General features: G+C 44.4%; 1 protein-coding gene across 3 annotated transcripts in view; it reads right to left on the reverse strand.

The window, feature by feature from the left end:
• arhgap39 (Rho GTPase activating protein 39) overlaps positions 1–20,850 on the reverse strand; it is a 485,625-nt gene that overhangs the window by 138,983 nt on the left and 325,792 nt on the right. For all 3 annotated transcript variants that reach the window (XM_080182707.1, XM_080182708.1, XM_080182709.1), the window contains one exon: positions 8,821–10,219. In XM_080182707.1, the coding sequence (XP_080038833.1) occupies positions 8,821–10,219 (1,399 nt within the window). The remainder of the gene's footprint in view (positions 1–8,820; positions 10,220–20,850) is intronic.

Here is a 20,850-nt window from a genome sequence, read left to right on the forward strand (position 1 = left end):
TTTGACAGCAGCAGGGAAGAACCTGTTCTTGAGTCGGCTGGTGTGTGAATTCAGACTTTTGTATCTTTTTCCCAAAGGAAAGCGGTGGAAGAGTGAATGACTGGGGTGTGGGGTCCTTAATTATGCTGGCTGCTTTGTATAGACAGATAGGAGGCTGGTTTGCATGATGGATTGGGCTACATTCACAATCTTTTGTAGTTCCTTGCGATCTTGGGCAGAGCAGGAGCCATACCAAGCTGTGATACAACCAGAAAGATGCATCTGTAAGAGTTGATGAGAGTTGTAGCTGACATGACAAATTTTCTTAGTTTTCTGAGAAAGTAGAGGTGTTGCTGAGCTTTCTTAACTATAATGTCGGCAGGTTGTTGATGATCTGGACTCTAAAAACTTGAAGCTCTCGACCCTTTCTATTTCGTTCCTGTTGATGTGGACAGGGGCATGTTCTCCTTTAAACAACAAAGAACAACACAGCACGGGAAACAGGCCCTTCGGCCCAACGAGCCCGCGCCGTTATGCTTCCTGAAGTCGATGACAATCTCCTTCGTTTTGTTGACATTGAGGGAGAGATTATTGTTGCCGCACCAGTTCACCACATTCCCTATCTCATTCCTGTACACTCTCATCTTGTTTGAGATCCGACCCAACCACGGTGGTGTCGTCAGCAAACTTAGAATTTGAATTGGAGGGGAACTTGGCCACACAATCGTAGGCGTATAAGGAGTATGGTAGGGGACTGAGAACACAGCCTTGTGGGGCACTGGTGTTGAGGATGATTGTGGTGGATGTGCTGTTGCCTTTCCTTACTGATTGTGGTCTGTGGGTTAGGAAGTTCAGGATCCAGTCGCAGAGGGAGGAGCCAAGGCCCAGGCCACAGAGTTTGGAGATGAGTTTCATTTGAATAATAGTGTTGAAGGCTGAGCTGTAATCAATAAACAGGAGTCTGACATAGGTGTCCTTGTTATCTAGGTTGACTACAGGGCTAGGGAAATGGCATCTGCTGTGGACCTGTTGCAGCAGTCTGGGAGACTGGAATTGATTTGTGCCATGACTAATCGTTCAAAGCACTTCATAATGATGGATGTTAGAACCACTGGTGGATAGTCATTAAGGCATGCTCTTTGGTTTTTCTTAGGTACCGGGGTGATGGTTGTTTTGTTGAATCAGATAGGGACCTCAGATTGTTGTAAAGAGAGTTTGAAGATGTCTGTGAATACCTCCACCAGCTGATCTGCACAGGATCTGAGTGCACGTCCGGATACCCCAACCAGGCTGGCTGCTTTCCATGGGTTGACCTTCAAGAAAGCTGCTCTGACATCTGCAATGGTGACCCCAGATACAGATTCATCCAGGGCGGAGGACATGGTCTCTCTAATCTCTTGCTCAAAACAGGCGTTGAATGAATTGATCTCATCAGGGAGGGGTGCACTGGAGCTGGCGATTTTACATGCCTTCATCTTGTAGCCTGTTATGTGTTGCAGACTTTGCCATAGTTGGAGGGTGTCAGTGTGGCTAGCCTGGGACTCTAGCTTGGTCCGGTATTGTCTTTTGACATCTTTGATAGATCTCCTTAGATCATATCTGGCTTTCTTGTATAGGTCAGTGTCGTCTGACTTGAATGTCTCAGACCTGGACTTCAGCAAGCAGTGGATATCCCTGTTCATCCATGGTTTCCAGTTGGGAAACACACGGATTTGCTTCTTTGGCACACAGTTTTCTACACACTTACTAATGAAGTCAGTTACTGTAGTGGCGTACTCGTTCAGGCTAGTCGCAGAGTTTTAAATACTGAACAGTCCACTGACTCCAAGCAGCTCCGTAGGAGATCATCCAATTCCTCAGACCAACGCTGCATGAGTCTCGTTGATGGATTCTCTCGCTTCAGTTTTTGCTTGTAAGCCGGGAGCAGGATCTCAACCTTGTGGTCTGATTTGCCAAAGTGTAGGTGGGTGATCGAGCAGTAGGCATGTTTGATATTTATGTAGCAGTGGTCTAGGATGTTTGAGCATCTGGTGCAACAGGAGGTGTGTTGGTAGTAACTTGGTAGTATGCTCTTGAGCTTGGCCTGATTGAAGGCCTGATAACGTTTATGACCACGTTTCACCCATTGATTTGCATGGGCTGTGAACTCACTGAGAACATTTAGAATATAAGATATGTTTTGTAACTTGTGTTATCCTTATAAATCTGTGTACATGTGTATTGATATAGATGGGATGAAGGAGTATTGTATTATAGTTGTTATTTTCTTGTTTAATAAATGCATTATTCCATCATTAAAAGTTAATTGGCTGTTCCGTGACTCTTCTACGATTTAAAAATGTTAAAATTGATCATATATTCTCATCTATGTTTCCAAATCCTTCCATTATCTTGCCCCTCCCTATTTCTGTCATTTCCATCGACCCCATATCCCTCTGGGGTATCTGTGCCCATCTAATTCTGGCATCTTGAGCATCCCTCCGAGTTTAATCACTCCACCAGTGCCAGCCATGCTGTCAGCTATCTGAACCCTAAGTTCTGGAATTCCTTACCCAAATCTTTCCATCTTGCTTTCCTCCTTTCGACATACTCCTTAAATCCCACATCTTCGCTCAAGCTTTTGGTCAGCTGCCAATATATTTCCTTTCACGACTTTATGTCATATTTTGTTTTATAATGCTCTTGTGAAGTGCCTTGGCGCATTTTATCACGTTAAAGCTGCTGTAGAGACACAAGTTATCGAAGCAGCTGCAAATCGATGCCACTATTGTAACAAAAAGGCCCCTTAAATTCCAGAAAGTGAAGGCTGATTTATAAATTGCAAGAGGTAGTTTTTCAACACAATAAGCATGATTACGGCTGTCAGCACACCGATAAATATTAGCTTACTCCATTAACTGGGTGACACAGCTACCAGGAGGAGCAGGGTTAATTATTCCACACTTCAAAAATATAATCAACTATTTAGCTCAATTATCATGTTTGGTATTCCGCAGCTTTATCTTGAATTATGTTACCCGAGATTGCAAAAACCTATTGCGAATACAAGAAAATTAGACACCGCGTAAAACTAAAAATGTACTGGTCTCAGTCTGGAATGACAGTAAATATCAAATCAGCTGCAAAAAAAAAGAGAATCTGTCGATGTTTTGTAAATGTTTAGATCATAACAGGCTACAGCACAGGCTTCATCAATACACCCAGAATTAGGAGGATGTTTAATGCAGAACTATGCTTTGCTGGTATTTAATATTCAGTACAGCACAGCTACACATTTACAAGAGCAAGCATAATGATTATAAACACAACCATTTGAAGGCCACAACTGGAGAGTGCAGATGTTCACCTGCTTCCTACTCTCAATCAGTACAAAATATGATTGCTTCTGACGTCCAAAGCTAATTAAAACAGTTGATAGTTTTTCCACAGTGGCCCAGTTTAAAGTTCCCCTTCCATCGCTTTGCTAAACCTGGCAAATGTTGGTAAGCAAGGTAAAAGGAACCTCTTCTGTTCTTGTGTTAGACTCTTTATTCTTATTAATCTGATAGTCCTCATTGAATTTAAGGCTGAGGACTGGTTTGTGTGATCCCAGGAAGACTGAATAGAGTAAGAATCTACTGGGGAATAGGGAAATCAAAACAACTTGAGGAGGAGGAATTTGTTAGGAAAATAGACAAATTTAATTTCCTCCCTGTCATGTAAATTTATTATCATACCCTATATCTACAACATAAACATGTAAATTTATTATCATACCCTAGATCTACAACATAAACATGTAAATTTATTATCATACCCTATATCTACAATATAAACATGTAAATTTATTATCATACCCTATATCTACAACATAAACAGATAAATTTATTATCATACCCTATATCTACAATATAAACATATATACAATATAAATTTATCCCCTTACCATATATATCCATTGTTACCATGTGAATTTATTGCCTTACCCTCTAGGGGGTACTGACTGGTATTGGAGTTGGCAGAAGGGTCCCACTACCTCTGTGATATTTCCTTCACGTATTAGCCTTGACTGTGAAGGTCATCACAACGGAACCTTATCCCATTCTCATCAGTCATCCATGGGCAAGTGTTTACATCTGGAGTCACTGTAGAGGAATCCTTTCCAAACTGCCCTCCTCACTAACTAAAGGAAGTCATTGTGCAAATATAGCTATCTCTGCTATGACGTTCTAGCTCAGGTTAAATCAATTCATCACAGACCTGAGACCGCTTGGTCTGTACAGCATGGTAACATGCCAGGTACAATACTAAACATCTGCTGCACACGTATACCAACATTCGTGCCAACACGAGTTGCCATGGACAGAAATGAGGGAATGGGCAAAAAAAATGAGAGCATTGTAAAGTTTAGGTTATTTGTAGAAAAGGACAAAAAGCGATCCAGAGAAAGAATAACTGGGGGAGAGCCAACCTCAATGGGGTGAAAGCTGATCTGGTCCAGATAATGATGTGGAGTTGCCAGTGCTGGACTGGGTGGGCACAGTAAGTAGTCTCACAACACCAGTCCAATAGGTTTATTTGGTAGCATGAGCTTCCGGAGCGTTGTCCCTTCATTGCCTGATGAAAGAGTGGTGCTCCAAAAGCTCATGTTAGCAAATAAACCTGTTGGATTTTAATCTGGTGTTGTGAGACTACTTTCTGATCCAGATAACTCAGTGGTGGGGAAACTCTAGTATACAATAATTCAGGACAAAATCAACAATCATTTAGGCAATTCCAGATTAATTAAGAAAAGTCAGCATGGATTTGTTAACATTAATGTCAGTCAAATTAGTTGAGGTAACAGGGTGGATAAATGTAATACGGTCGATATGCTTTACATGGACTTCTGATAATGTGGCACATAACAGGCTAGTCAGCACAACGAGAACTTGTGGAATAAAAGGGCTGGTTCACAAAATGGTCAGCAGTAACAAGGATGGGTGAGTAACTGGCTGAAATCCAGAATAGAGGAATATTTGTAGTGGAGCTCCCCAGGTGTTGGTGTTACAATCTCTGTTTTTCTTGACATTTAATAATAAATTAGATTTGGATGTACAAGACACAATATCAACATTGGCTGATGATATAACACTTGCAAGTATTGTAAACTATGAGGAAGGCAGCATGGTGGCACAGTGGTTTGCACTGCTGCCTCAAAGCGCCAGGGACCCAGGTTCGAATCCCAGCTTGAGTCACTGTCTGTGTGGAGTCTGCACGTTCTCCCCATGTCTGTGTGGGTTTCCTCCGGGTGCTCTGGTTTCCTGCCACAGTCAGGAAAATGTGCTGGTTAGGTGCACTGGCCGTGCTAAATTCTCCCTCAGTGCACCCAAACAGGCACTGGAGTGTGACAACTAGGGAATTTTCACAGAGACTTCATTACAGTGTTAATGTAGGCCTACTTGTGACACTAATAAATAAACTAAACTTTTAAAACTTAAAGAGGTCATAGACAGGTTAGTGGAATGGGCAGACAAACAGTAGATTTCATTTGATGCATAGAGTGATTCATTTGATAGGAAGAATGAGGAGAAGCATTATAAATTCCAAGATGCAACTTTGAAACAGGAGCAGGAGTAGAGGGCCTGAAGGGTACATGAGTCAGCAATGAACATCCCCAGTGTGGACGAACCTAACCACCTGCTGTTGACATCCAGTGATATTACCACTGGCAAACCCTCACCATAACATTTTGGAAGTTACCAATAACCAGTACCTGAACTGGATCAGCCACATAAGTGCTGCGGCTACTAAAGCAGGTCATGGGAAGATTAAAATTTAACTGTAGAAAATGGGATAAATTCAACTAAAGCAGCTTGGAATCTATTATACCTGAAAGGCTAGGGCCATGTTGACTTAAGGACAGTTAGAAAGGTAGGAGGCACAAAACAGTAGGTGAGTTTATTTATAGAATCATAGAATCCCTAAAGAACAGAAAGAGGTCATTCAGCCCATCGAGTCTGCACCAACCACAATTCCACCCAAGCCCTATTCCCATAACCCCACATATTTACCCGGCTAATCCCCCTGACACCGGGGTCAATTTAGCATGGCCAATTCACCTAATCCACACATCTTTGGACTGTGGGAGGAAACCGGAGCACCCAGAGGAAACCCACGCAGACATGGGGAGAATGTGTAAACTCCACAGTGACCTAAGGCGTGAATTGAACCAGGGTGCCTGGGGTGTAAGGCAGCAGTGCTAACTATTGTGCCACCTTGCTGCCCTGAGCTGGAGAAATTGTAAAGGAGGGATAATTGGCTTGGAGATCATTTGGAAGATAGACCAGAGCAGGCCAGAAGTGAAGCTTAAGATGGCTCTCACACACAATTTATGGGTGTGTTTGCTTGGAGTGGTGTTTTGCAGCAGTGGATGAGACTGCATTATAAAAGGTGTGCAGATGTTAGCAGGCTCCAGATAGTTAGGCTGAGAGAAGTCGCGGGAGCTGAGATGGTCACTGGTTCCATGCTGGAGAAGCCTGGGAGGCATTTATAGGTGGCTGTGGTTGGGAGACTGGAGGTGAGAGAAATCCTGGGACAGTACCAGCTGTGAAAGAGCTGGAATGATGTTGGTAATTTGAGGCAGGATTGCAGCTTTGTGAATCCTGTGGGACACAGTCTCAGGAGGAGAGACTCAGCCTTGGGACGCGAGCAGTCATTGGGATAGCTCGAGATCCAGCAGCTTTTGAGGGAATTTACTTATACCTTTCTGATTTTGTTACATTTATTCTGTTTGCTTCAGACTATAGAACCCTGTGACTTCACTCCTTACTCGGATTTCAAACTTTGCCAACTTTAACCAGAAAGTTACAGGTGGCTAATTGGATTGTAAAAACAGCTACAAGATACATTGCAGGATCCTTCAATAGCACCTCGCCAAACCAGCAGGTGCACTGAACACAAACACCTCCAAAACTGTCTCTCGTCATCCTAACTTAGAAAATACCACCATGATTTCATTGTCACTGAATCAAAATCTTGAAATTCCCTTCCTAACACTTTTACAGATGCACCATAGAAAGCATTCTTTCAGGTTGTATCACAGCTTGGTATAGGCTCCTGCTCTGCCCAAGACTGCAAGGAACTACAAAGGGTTGTGAATGTAGCCCAATCCATCACACAAACCAGCCTCTCATCTATTGACTCTGTCTACACTTCCCGCTGCCTCGACAAAGCAGCCAGCATAATTAAGGACCCCACACAGCCCGGACATTCTCTCTTCCACCTTTTCTTGTCGGGAAAAAGATACAGAAGTCTGAGGTCACGTACCAACTGATTCAAGAATAGTTTCTTCCTTGCTGCTGTCAGACTTTTGAATGGGCTCATCTTGCATTAGGTGATCTTTCTCTACAGTCTAGCTATGACTGTAATACTACATTTTGCACTCTCTCCTTTCCTTCTCTATGAACAGTATGTTTTGTCTGCATAGTGAGCAAGAAACAGTACTTTTCACTGTATGTTAATACATGTGACACTAATAAATCAAATCAAATCCAGTTCTGGTCACCCTATTACAGAAAGGATATTATTAAACTAGAAAGAGTACTGAAGAGATTTACTAGGATGCTACCAAGACTTAATGGTTTGAGTTATAAGGAGAGACTGGATAGATGGGACTTTTTTCCCTGGAACATAGGAGGCTGAGAGGTGATCTTACAGAGGCCTATAAAATAATGAGAGGCATAGACAAGGTAGATAGTCAACATATTTTCCAAAAGGTAGGGGAATCTAAAACTAGATGGCATAGGTTTAAGGTGAGAAGGGAGAGATATAAGAGTGCAGAGAAGCAATTTTTTCACATAGAGGGTGGTGAGTGTCTGGAATGAGCTGCCAGAGATAGCAGTAAAGGTGGATACAATTCTGTCTTTTAAAAAGTGCTTGGACAGTTACATGGGTGAAATGGGTATAGAGTGATATGGGCCAGATGCGGGCAATTGGGACTAACTTGTGTTTAAAAAAAGGTGGCATGGACAATTTGGGCCTGTTTCCATGCTGTAAACCTCTATGACTCTAAGAGGCATTGAATAAATAGCACTGTGGGTGACCTACACCAACTGGAGGACAGTGGTTCAAAAAAGCAGCTCATTTCTACCTTCTGAAAGGGAATTAGGGATGGGCAATGGATGCTGACCTTGCCAGCAATATTCATTTCCTGACCAAAAGAGGAAATGCTGGAAAATGTCAGCAGATCTGGCAGCATCTGTAAGGAGAGAAAAGAGCTGACGTTTCAAGTCCAGATGATCTTTTGTCAAAGATTCCAGCATCCGCAGTAATTTGCTTTTCTCTTCATTTCCTGACAATGGATTAAAATAGATATTGCTGGGAGGTCGTTCAAACAGAACACAAAAATGGATTGAAGATCTGCATTGAGATGGTGTCTTGTGCCACCTTCTCCTGGCATGTGACCATACCATTTTTATAAGACTGGTACCAAGACCACTGTTTGTGTTGCTCTTTTTGACCACTATTCTGAGCGAATCCAGTGACAATTTTGAAACGATCTCAGTTCAACAAGAGGAAAATTCTCACCCATAATTTGAAAATGTCAAAGTGGTCACAAGGATGGCACATGTAAGCAATGGGTGTGTCACACTGGGGCAGCAGTGGGTGCTCTTCTCCTGCAGAACAACGATATTCTACTCTGCACTCATTTGCTCTTGTGCCCAACCTGCTCAAATGGGGACAAAACAAATTGGAAAATGGATCATCCCAATATTGAACGCCTTGATGAGCACAGAAGATACCTTGTGACTTTCCTTTTTTGCTAAGCTTTAAATTTCCTCTCTCACATTATCATCGATGCTGGTTATATTGAGGACCTACCTGCGATGGGTGTAAGTAAGGCTCCGGTGAAGCCAAGTTAGTTTGTACAGAAACACTCTTTTCCAGCAGCACTTGAGGAAAGCCAAGCTTTTCGAATGTGTTCCTTTTCCAGTGTTTTCCCTCCTGTTGAGCCAGTGCTTCATCCTCACTGAAAGCCCGAACCACAGGGCCTGGCATGGGTAGAGGAAGGGCCCCATCACTCTCATACCCAGACACTTCTTTCTGCGAATCCCAGCTGCTGCGCTGCTTGATGTGATGGAGCTGCTGTGCCTCTCGGGCAAGTCTCGTTTGGGTCATGTGCATGTCAGGATATCCCCGCAGCATCTCAGAGTCAGCACTTTTGCTGTCAGTCTGGCTCACCTGTGGCTTGTCAAGAGGTGAGTGCCGCTCCTCTGTCAGGAGCCGCTCAGGAACAGGGCTCATTTCTCCACAGCTCTCCCCTACCACGCCACAGGTCTCTTGTGTCAGCGATGGCTTCCTGCTTTTCCTTTTCCTGGTGTTTGGAGAATAGCCTATTGAAGATAACGAGTCATGCTGGCTGGACCAGGACATGGAGTCTTCATGAATCAACTGGCTGCCTTGGTGACTGTACCTGGTTTCAGAGCCCTCCAGGCCATTGTAGTCAGTAGATCTTGATTCAGAACATTGAAAGTCTCTCACCAACGAATGGCTGTGTTGTAATGGGTAAGAAATGGTGGATGTAGCACTCGGTGAATACCGATGTTTTGTACTTGATTTGAACTTTGGGCTAGAGCCAGATTGTTCTACATACACCAGCTGCTTCACGAGTTCCTTGCCCACTGGGCTGTATTCTAAGCTCATGGATTTCTCTGGGCATTTTTGTTTTGTTAACACGAGATGCTGATAAGGAGAGTTCTGGCCCTGTTTGGGAGAGTGAAGCATCGGATGTGGCTTCCGAACAGGGGACTTCTGTGGTGACCCTGCTTTGTAGAGGCTCATCCCCTCACACTGTACCTCCATCGGCGGCTCATCATAAATAGGAGCCTGGTATTCTACAGGGGGCTCTTCATAGAGAGGGGGCTCATAGCCATAGCGAGGAGATGAGGGTTGAGATTCAAAGGAATATTTCCTATGCTGGTAATGGATTGGAGAATGATAGGGCTCTCCTCTTGCCAGAACTGGGGAACAGCCACCAATGTGCTCTGCCCTTTTCAGGTAAGGGGATGGCTTGCGTTCAGTAAAAAAGACCTGGTTGTCACTGTCCGATGCAAAGCTGTGAGCGTGAGACAGCTGGTGCCCCGAAGGCCTTCGAGACCGCGTCCCTGGCTGGCTCTCTGCATTTCCATTACCCTGGTGCAATAAGTAGCTTGGCTCCCGATCTGCAACTTTGATCAACATTCGTTCCTTGGTGCCAGTCATCCACCGATGAGGTGAGGTCCTGCAAAAGAAAAGCAAACAGGAAGAATTAAAACCAAGAGATCCAATGATAGGAACAGCAGCCAAAGAATGGCAAACTACTGGTGCATAGGCACCTGTCTTTAACTGCCATGATTGGTTAATCCGCTTTGTACAGTCACAATAAACATCTCATTTACAGAAAAACATTTCTTCAAATAGATGGACTTTGTGTTGGGTTTAGACCCAATGAACCTGGCAGGTCAGCTCATTCCAAGCAGGCATTGCTTCAAACACTTGTCAGCTGCTGCAGTCCAGCACAGTCCAAGAACATCTACCATCATTAGCCGGCTGTATAATTTCCTTGCTTCTCCTTGACTTTTCCACAGAACCTATCAATTATATAGCAATTTCCTGTGTGGCCAGAAATTTCAATCTGTTAAAAATTTGATTTTTTTTTGAATGATCAGTTGTAATGTTTAAAAATAATTTTGAGAAAGCAACTTTGATGGGGCAAGAGGAATAACAGGTTTACAATTAAATCTGGGGAAAAAAAAGTTTCAAAATGGAGCCAGTTGTAACTACGCTTCAAGATGACCTTTCATTTTGGTTCAAATCATAGAAACATTGCAGCATGAAAGGAGACCCTTCTGCCCACTGAATCGGTCCCAGCTCCCCGGGGTTTTTCCACCATAACCCTGCAATTTGTCTTTTTATCCTTCAAATATTTATCTTTTGGGGGCTACTATTGAATGGGTTTCCAGCAGGATACCAGGCAGTGTTGCTCAGTTGCTGTTATTCCATGAGCATATCAGAAAAATCACTAAATGTTACAGGTTAGAAGGAGGCCATTTTTCAAAGAGCAATCCAATTAGCCCCACATCCTTGCTCTTTTCTCAAAGCCTTACACATTTTTCCTTTGCAAGTATTTCTCCATTTCCTTGATGAAAGTTACTATTGAAGCTGCTGCCACTGCCCTTTCTGACAGTTCATTCCAGATCATGAGTCTTTGTGTGAAATGAATTCTCATTTGCTCTCTGGTTCTTTTGTCATTATCTTAAATAGAAACGTTAAGCAAGTCTGAGTGAATCTTCTATGAAAACAAAATGTTGGTACATCCTTTTATAAGGCAGTTAACTCATAGGATTCAGAGTTGCAATACAACTGATGTGGATTCATTAACTCACTGATCCAAACAGTGGCAGACCTGCGACCAATGGGGACTTCAACACAAATGCTGTCTTCAAGCACAACTGCGCCTAGAAAGTCAAATGGTGTAAAACTGTGTGGTTCACTTCAAGTTCAACTTTGCCAGATTGTGTGTTTTCTTTTTCAAGGCCCAGTCTCAGGATAAGGTGCCAATCGTTTAGGACTGGGGAGAAATTTCATCACTTTGAGGGTTGTAAATCTTTGGAATTCTCTACCCAAAAGGGTTATAGAACATAGAACACTACAGCACAAACAGGCCCTTCGGCCCACAAGTTGCGCCGATCACATCAATACCTACCAATCCATAGACCTATCTATAACCCCCAATCCCACTAAATCCCATATACTCATCCAGAAGTCTTTTAAAAGACCCCAGCGAGTTCGCCTCCACCACCACTGACGGCAGCCGATTCCCTTCACTCACCACCCTCTGAGTGAAAAACTTACCCCTAACATCACCTCTGTACTTGCTTCCCTGCACCTTAAATCTGTGTCCTCTCGTAGCGACCATTTCAACCCAGGGAAATAGCCTCTGAGAATCCACCCTATCTATTCCTCTCAACATTTTATAAACCTCTATCAGGTCGCCTCTCAACCTTCGTCTCTCCAGGGGGAAGAGTCCCAGCTCCCTCAACCTATCTTCATAAGGCATGCCTCCCAATCCAGGCAACATCCCTGTAAATCTCCTCTGTACCCTTTCAATAGCTTCTACGTCCTTCCTATAGTGAGGCGACCAGAACTGTGCACAGTACTTCAAGTGGGGCCTGACAAGGGACTTATAAAGTTGCAGCATTATCTCCCGACTCCTAAACTCAATCCCTCAATTAATGAAGGCCAGTACACCATACGCCTTCTTGACCACATCCTCCACCTGCGAGGCCAATTTAAGAGTCCTGTGGACCCGGACCCCAAGATCCTTCTGCTCTTCAACACTGCTAAGACTCCTGCCCTTGATAGTGTACTCGTTCATCCCATTAGTCCTGCCAAAATGGACCACTACACATTTATCCGCGTTGAAGTCCATCTGCCACTTCTCCGCCCAGTCTTGCAACCTATTTATGTCCTGCTGCAACTTCTGACATCCTTCCAGACCATCCACAACACCACCGACCTTAGTGTCATCGGCGAACTTACTAACCCATCCCTCCACTTCCTCATCCAGGTCATTTATGAAAATGACAAACAGCAAGGGTCCTAGAACAGATCCCTGGGGCACTCCACTGGTGACCGACCTCCATGCAGAAAAAGACCCATCCACAACCACTCTCTGCCTTCTGCAGGCAAGCCAGTTCTGGATCCACAAGGCCAAAGCCCCTTGGATCCCATGCCCTCTCACCTTCTCAAGCATGGGGGACCTTATCAAACGCCTTGCTGAAGTCCATTTACACCACGTCCACTGCTCTTCCTTCGTCAATGTGTTCAGTCACATCTTCGAAGAACTCAACTAGGCTCGTAAGGCACAACCTGCCCTTGACAAAACCATGCTGACTATTTCTGATCATGCTAAACCTCTCCAAATGCTCATAAATCTTGTCCCTCAGAAGCCTCTCCATCAACTTACCAACCACTGAGGTCAGACTCACCGGTCGGTAATTTCCCGGGCTATCTCTGTTCCCTTTCTTGAAAATAGGAACCACATCCGCAATCCTCCAATCCTCCGGAACCTCTCCTGTCTCCATCGACGACGCAAAAATCATCGCCAGGGGCTCTGCAATCACCTCCCTCACCTCCCACAGTAACCTGGGGTACATCCCATCTGGTCCCGGCGACTTATCTATCTTGATAGAATTCAAAAGTTCTAACACATCCTCTTCGTTAATATCCACGTACTCAATCTTTTCCATCTGCTGCAAACCTGTAGCAAAATCTCCCAGATCAGTTTCCACCGTGAATACTGAGGCAAAGTACTCATTAAGCACCTCTGCCATTTCTTCTGGTTCCACACAGACCTTTCCCCCTTCATCTTTTATAGGTCCTATCCCTTCTCTTCTCATCCTTTTACTTTTCACATATTTGTAGAAGGCCTTGGGATTCTCCTTAATCTTACCCACCAAGGCCTTCTCATGACCCCTTCTGGCTCTCTTAATTTCCCTTTTAAGCTCCTTTCTACAATCCTTATACTCCTCTAGATCCTTAACATCTCCTAGCGCCCTGAACCTTTTGTACACCTTCCTTTTCTTCCTGACTAGGTTCACCACAGCCTTCGTGCATCACGGTTCCCGCGACCTACCAAAACCTCCTTGTCTCATCGGAACGTTGTCGTGCAGAGCTCCAGACAAACATTCCTTGAATATCCACTATCTTCCTTCTGTACTTTTCCCCAAGAATGCCTCCTTCCAGTTTATTTGTCCAATTAACTTCCTGACGTCTTCGTATTTCCCCTTACTCCAGACAAACACCTTCCTAGCCTGCCTGATCCTATCTTGTTCCAATGCAATTGTGAAGGAGATAGAATTATGATCACCATTCCCAAGATGCTCTCCTACCGAGAGATCCGTCACCTGTCCTGGTTCATTCGCCAGTACCAGGTCAAGTACAGCCTCTCCTCTCGTAGGCTTATCCACATACTGTGTCAGGAAACCTTCCTGAACACAACTAACAAACTCCTTCCCATCCAAACCCCTTACCCTTGGGATATTCCAAGCGATGTTTGGGAAATTGAAGTCTCCCATCACGACAACTCTGTTATTACTACAGAGTTATTATTATGGATGGATACATTTAAGCCTGGGATGTTTTGGGATCTCAGGAAATATTTTTATTTGTTCATGGGATGTCAGTGGTTAACGATCATCCCTAATTGCCTTTGAGAAGGGCCAGGAACATGGATTTGATTTTGGCTAGGGTCACTGACTGTGTGGAGTTTATGCGTTCTCCCTGTGTCTGCTCCGGGTGCTCCAGTTTCCTCCCGCAGTCCGAAAGAAGTGCTGGTTTGGTACATTGGCCATGCTAAATTCTTCCTCAGTGTAACCGAACAGGCGCTGGAGTGTGGTGACTAGGGGACTTTCACAGTAACTTCATTGCAGTGTTAATGTGGGCCTACTTTAAGGTAGTGGTGAGCTGCCTTCTCAAATCACTGTAGTCCACATAGGGATCAAAAGATATAGGAAAAGGACGGAAGGAGGAATTGAAGTGAAAGATCAGTCATAATCATATTGGGCCAGATTTTACCAGTTGGAGGCTAAGTGCCAGATCCGGACGTAAAACGGATCCGAGCGCGGAATCCCCGTTCCAGCACGCACATACGCTTTTTGCTGGCTCCGGTCTGCGCTGTGGGGTGGGGTTTAGCACTGCTGGAACGATCAGAGCTCTGAACTGCAAGTGCCCAAATTTACCGCAATTTCTTTTTTGGTAAAATCGGGCCCATTGAATGGCTCAAAGGGTTGAATGATTTATTCCTGTTCCTATTTCTTATTTCCACCTATAATGGGCTGACAAGTGGCAAAGAACATTGATGCCACACAACTGCCAGGCAATGACCATCTCCAACAAACCAATGGATCTAACCATTGCCCTTTGACATTCAATGGCATTACTATCACTGAAGCCTCCACTATCAACATCTTGGACCAGAAACTCAACTGGGTTAGCCGTATAAATACTGTGGCTGCAAGAGCAGGTCAGAGGCTAGGAATGCTGCACAGGTAACACACTTCCTGACTCCCCAAAGGCTATCCACCATTTACAAGGCACAAGTCAAGAGTGTGATGAATGCAGCTCCAGCAACACTCAAGAAGCCTGACACAAAACCTACTTGATTAGTCCTCCAGCTACAAACATTTGCTCCCTCTACCAGTGACACACAATAGCATCCATAGGATGCACTGTAGGAACTCACCAAGGTTCCTTAGACAGCACCTTTCAAAGCCATGACTGCTGCCATTTACAAGGGCAAGGGCAGCAGCTGCATGGGAACACTAACACTTGGATGTTCTCCTCCAAGACACCATCCTAACTTGGAAATATATCCTTCACTGTTGCTGGATCAAAATCTTGGAACTACTTCCCTCAGAGCACTGTGGGTATCCCTACACCACATGGACTGCAACAGTTCAAGAAGGAAGTTCACCACCACCTTCTCAAGGGGCGATTAAAGATGGGCAATAAATGCTGACCCAACCAGTGATGCTCACATCCCATGAATGAATGAAATAAAATTTTTACATTCTTATTTGTTGTGAAGGTGTAACTGACATTCGAGTTCCTTCACTCCACCATCGATAAGCACTGCTTTCAGCTGGTTAAGCCCTAAACTCTAGAATTCCATCCTTAAACCTCCGTCACTCTACTTATCTCTCCTACTTTAAGATGCAGCGCCACATACCACATGTCATAGCACCAGGGACAGAGGTTCGATTCCGGCTTGGGCCACTGTCTGTGCAGAGTCTGAACATTCTCCCCGTGTCTGCATGGGTTTCCTCCGGGTGCTCTGGTTTCCTCCCACAGTCTGAAAAACGTGCTGGTTAGGCGCATTGGCCATGTTAAATTCTCCTTCAGTGTCCGAACAGGTGTTGGAGTGTGGCGATTAGGGGATTTTCCAGTATTTTCATTGCACTGTTACTGTAAGCTTACCTGTGACACTAATAAATAAATTTAAAACTTACTCCTGAAGACCTACCTCTTTGACCACACTCTTGGTCACCTAACCTCATATAAAGTAAGCAAAGTTTATTTATTAGTCACAAGTAAAGCTAACATTAACATTGCAATGAAGTTACTGTTGCCACAGTCCAGCGCCTGCTCAGGTCAATGCATCTAACCAGCATGTCTTTCAGACTGGGAGGAAATCGGGGCACCACGTAGACAATGTGCAAACTCCACAAAAACAGTGACCCAAGTCGGGAGTCAAACCTAGGTCCCTAGTTCTGTGAAGCAGCAGTGCTAACCACTCTGCTACTGTGCCACCTCATATCTCATGTATTGCCTGGTTAAAGTTTGCTTGACAGATGTCTGGTAAATGCCTTACTGTATTTTATTACATTAACTATGCGAGATAGTAAAATGCAAGTTGTTTGTATTCTTGTAGTGAATATTTTTTAAAAACAACCTAAGCACCTCCACTGACCACTTCAGAGGGCATCAAGGGTGGGATTTTATGGCCTCGAGTGAGACTGGAAATTTCCACCCAGTGTCAATGGACATTTCCGTTGTCTGCCCCTCACTCACTCTGGTTTGGTGGCGGGCGGGGCAGTAGAATTCCGGCACAAGAGTGAACTCCGAAAATGTAACTAGGCAGATGGGATCGACTCCCTTCCCCGATGATATTGATACACCAGCTGTGTTTCATGATAATCTGGCAGCTGTCATGCTCAGTTTTTCTTCACGTACCAGATGCATTGAACTCAATGTCACAACTTGTTATATATAATGGAATTATAACTTATGGTGAGTTACTACTCCTGTGTCATAGCGCTGCATTAGCTCGGGGTGCAGGGAACCTTAAAAGTAAAAGTTATTTATTGGTCACGAGTAGGCTTACATTAACACTAGAATGAAGTTACTGTGAAAATCCTCTAGTCCCCATACTCTGGCGGCTGTTCGGGTACACAGAGAGAATTTAGCACGGCCAATGCACCAAACCAGCACGTCTTTGGACTGTGGGAGGAAACTGGAGCATCTGGAGAAAACCCATGCAGACACAGGGAGAACCTATAGACTTCGCACAGACAATGACTGAAGCAGGAATTGAACCCGGGTCCCTGGTGCTGTGAAGCAGCTGGCGTAACCACTGTGTCACTGTGATGCCTGTTTTAACCTATTTTATCGTATCCTTTCACAGTACCATCCCCATCATTTTCTCATTTCAACATCTGACTATTTAAGTAGATTTAACAGCTGGTTCTCAACCATCCCCCTCTGCTTGGCATTCCCACTCATGATCAGTGCCTCTCACAAGCATACCTGGGACCAATGGACACACTGCAAATAACCTGAATACACTTTGGAAGCAAGTTTCCTCATAGAATTCCAACAGTGCAGAAGGAAGCCATTCAGCCTATCAAGTCTGCACCAACTCTAGCTGAGCAAACATAACACCCTTGTCCGATCCCCATAACCCCACGTATTTACCTCACTAATTCCCCTAACCTACACACAAAGGAGAGACACGAAGGAGAAATTTAGCATGACCAGTCTGCTTCACCTACACATCATCGGACTGTGGCAGGAAACTGGAGCACCCAAAGGAAACCCATACAGACACAGGGAGAACATGCAAACTCCACACAGTCATGCTAGGTCGAATGCAAATGCTAAACAGGTGATATTGGACCTTCTGTCGGTTTCCAGTTCCCTTTGTATTGAAGTAACAAATATCCAAGTAAACGAACTGGGCCAAAATGACCAGTTCACTAAATAGTGACACCCATCCATTTCTGTTTGCCCTCAACCAACAATCAATACCTCCCACACAAACACTAGAACCTGCTGTTTAATCATTCCATCCTCCACAAATACCAACCTGCTCTACCTTTCCACCCTCTCAGAAATCAAGACTTCAGCTTTCAAACTCCAGAAGCTATCTATTTTTATATCAATATATAGATATAAGAACATGAGAAATAGGACAGGGGTAAACCATACACATTTGAGCCTGTACCACCATTCAACACAAACTTGGCTATTTTTGACCTCAATTCCACTTCCCCACCCCCATCTCCATACCCCTCGATTCTCTGAGCTTCCCAAAATTGATCAATCTGAGCATTGAATATGCTCAGCGATCAAGCATCCACATTCCTCTGGGATGAAGAATTCATGACCCTTTGAGTAAAGAAATTTCTCCTCACATCAGTCTTAAATGGCTAATCCCTTATCCCGAGACTCTGCCCCTTAGTTCTTGCCCCTCCAGCCAGAGGAAACATCCTCTCAGCATCAATCCTGTCAAGCACCCCAGATTCTTGCTTATTTCAATGAGTTCAACTCATTCTTCTAGGCAGAGTATTGGCCCATTCTACTTGACCTCCCATCATAGGACAACCTTCAAAATCAACAAATGTACCTTCACTGCACCATGTCTAAGTACGTTCTTCTTTAGATAAAGAGACCCAGATTGTACACAGTATTACAGCTGTGGGCTGTACAATTGTATCGTGACTTCTGATTTCAACCCCTTTGCAATAAAGGTTAACATGCCATTTGTTTCCTTAATTGCTGGCTGGACCTACATGTTAACTTGCTGTGTTTCTTCAATAAGGTCTCCAAAAACAGAAAGTTTGTATGCAAAAACATAAAGCTTGCTCGCTAGGAGGGAGTTAATTTTAGCTTAGTACGTAGAACAAAGTAACTACCCTTCAAGTGTTACCTTGAAGGTGAGAGACATGGACACAGAGCAGAAATAAGTCACAAAACACTGCTTCCTACATGCCCACCATCACCTTTTAAGGTGTCAACCATTGCTGAGCTGCCAACATTGATGAGACTATGTCACATTCAAGGAGAGCACATGGGCCCAAATCTTCAGATCATCAGATGCGCAGACATTCAAGAAAATTGTCTGGGGAGTTTAAACATCTGATGGGCTGTTTCCTGCTGCCTGTGCCACAGGACCTCCTCCATTCTATACCAAACATTGATAAACCTAGCAATAAAACACTCCTCTTCAAATATGAAGATCAGATTAAATTGGATCAGGTGCGCAAAGGGAAAGAGGTTGAAGGGATTTGGGAGCAGGGGCCACGACTCTCCCTTTGTGATCTGCAACTTTTCTGGCAGGTCGAGGTTGGAGATGCCAGCCTTGAACCGGGTTTGTGCACGTGCCGGGAATGCACGCGCATCTCTCAGGGCCGGTGAATAGTCGCCGGTCAGGCCACGCTGGAACCTAACAGGAAAGCAGGGAAGTAATTTAAATCTTTTTAAAGTGTATTTTAAATATGTTTATCAGTTCATTATCGGGAACTTTCAGGCCCCAATTGAATCTCCCACCCCGTCAGGATACTTCATTCTGGCGGGCTTCAGACTGGCTCCCCATGTTCAGGGAGCTAGCAGGAGACCCTATTGGAAAGAAGGGCAATCGGGGTCCTCCAGGGGATGGGGCAGCAGGGGGCTAGTGCCCCCTGGGCATTGGCAACCTAACAGTGCCAGCCTGTGCCCCCTGGCACTGCCAAAAGGGTAAAGTGCCCATGCCCAGAGGGCACCATGGCACTAGCCATGGGCATCGGGCAGTGCCAAGGGGGCAGGCTGTACTGTGGGAAGGGCCTAGGGGGATCAGTAGGGGTGGGGGGTGGGGGGGTGGGTCCCGCTGCCAATCTGCAGACAGGATCTGTCTGGGATGAAGGGAGGGCAGTGATTGGGGTGGGCTGGTCGGCGGGGGGGGGGGGGGGGGGGAAGGGATGTTGGTTGGACTGGTGGGTTCTTCAGTTTTTCCTGTCTTCCCCGCATAGTGCGACAGCACCCTAACTAACAAAATTGATGACCTAAAGGTCGTAACATTTCTCAGTTTGGTAGGATGTAAAAGCTTTATGTTGCTACAAAATCAAATCCAGCTCAATCGCTGGCCAGCAAATGGCGAATCTGACAGACTGAGGCTACTGCGCATGCACAGAGTGCAGAGATTCGGGTGAGAAGCTGAATTGACAAAACAGTCGGGATTTAGAACAGTTTTCCCACCAATTCAGCACTTTTGGAAGAATCGCCCCGAGGGTTACTAAATAGGATTAGGACTTTTTGCTTGCAGAAGAGGTAAACTCCAACACTAATTAGTTGATTCAAATAGTTTGTTGCTTTGTCAGAATTTCTACATACAGATTTGGTCTGTGGTGTTATTGTGTTGAAAGTAGTTGCATCTCTGCTGGTATAATGTCATATGGCCTGTAGTGGGTTAAGCAGAAATTGGTGGGTTCTTCCATCCTAAATCTGGAATAAGCAACACCTTCTTAATAAACCTGCATTGTGTTTTACTGCAATACACTCACGGAGCACCTCATTACTCTTCTCCTTTGTGACAGCTACCAATCGATACTTTACGAGGAAGAAAATGGCAACAAGAATCGGAGTAAAACATTTTTATTAAACTGGATTTAAAGTAAACAAAGCCCAGTACTTCGGATTGCAAAGTCAATCAAGAAAGTTCTGATGCACTACAAAACATTTGAAGGCAAAGAAATCTGTGAGCCAGCAAGAAACAAAAGTTAAACTGACTTACCATTCAATAACACGGGTAGACTTCTAAACTGCAGAGACTGTGCATATGGCGCAGTGAAACGGGCTCACAGAAACAAAACATCTGTGGAACCTTAAAGGGAAGTTACTATTCGGAAGGAAAAGTTCCAGGAAAAGGAAAATTGTTAGCTAGGGTGCTGTCGCACTATGCGAGGAAGACAGGAAAAACTGAAGAAAATGTAAAACCCAGGAGCTGTTATCAAAAATGGCAGAAAAATGTAGCACCGCGGATGTAATTGATAAAGCTTATAAGTCTTGGAACTCATACAAAGAAAGATTTCAATATTATTTCCAAGAAAATCAAGT

The sequence above is a fragment of the Carcharhinus amblyrhynchos genome, unplaced genomic scaffold (assembly GCF_965287045.1).
Source record: "Carcharhinus amblyrhynchos unplaced genomic scaffold, sCarAmb.v2.hapA scaffold_81, whole genome shotgun sequence".
Classification (NCBI taxonomy): Eukaryota; Metazoa; Chordata; class Chondrichthyes; order Carcharhiniformes; family Carcharhinidae; genus Carcharhinus; species Carcharhinus amblyrhynchos.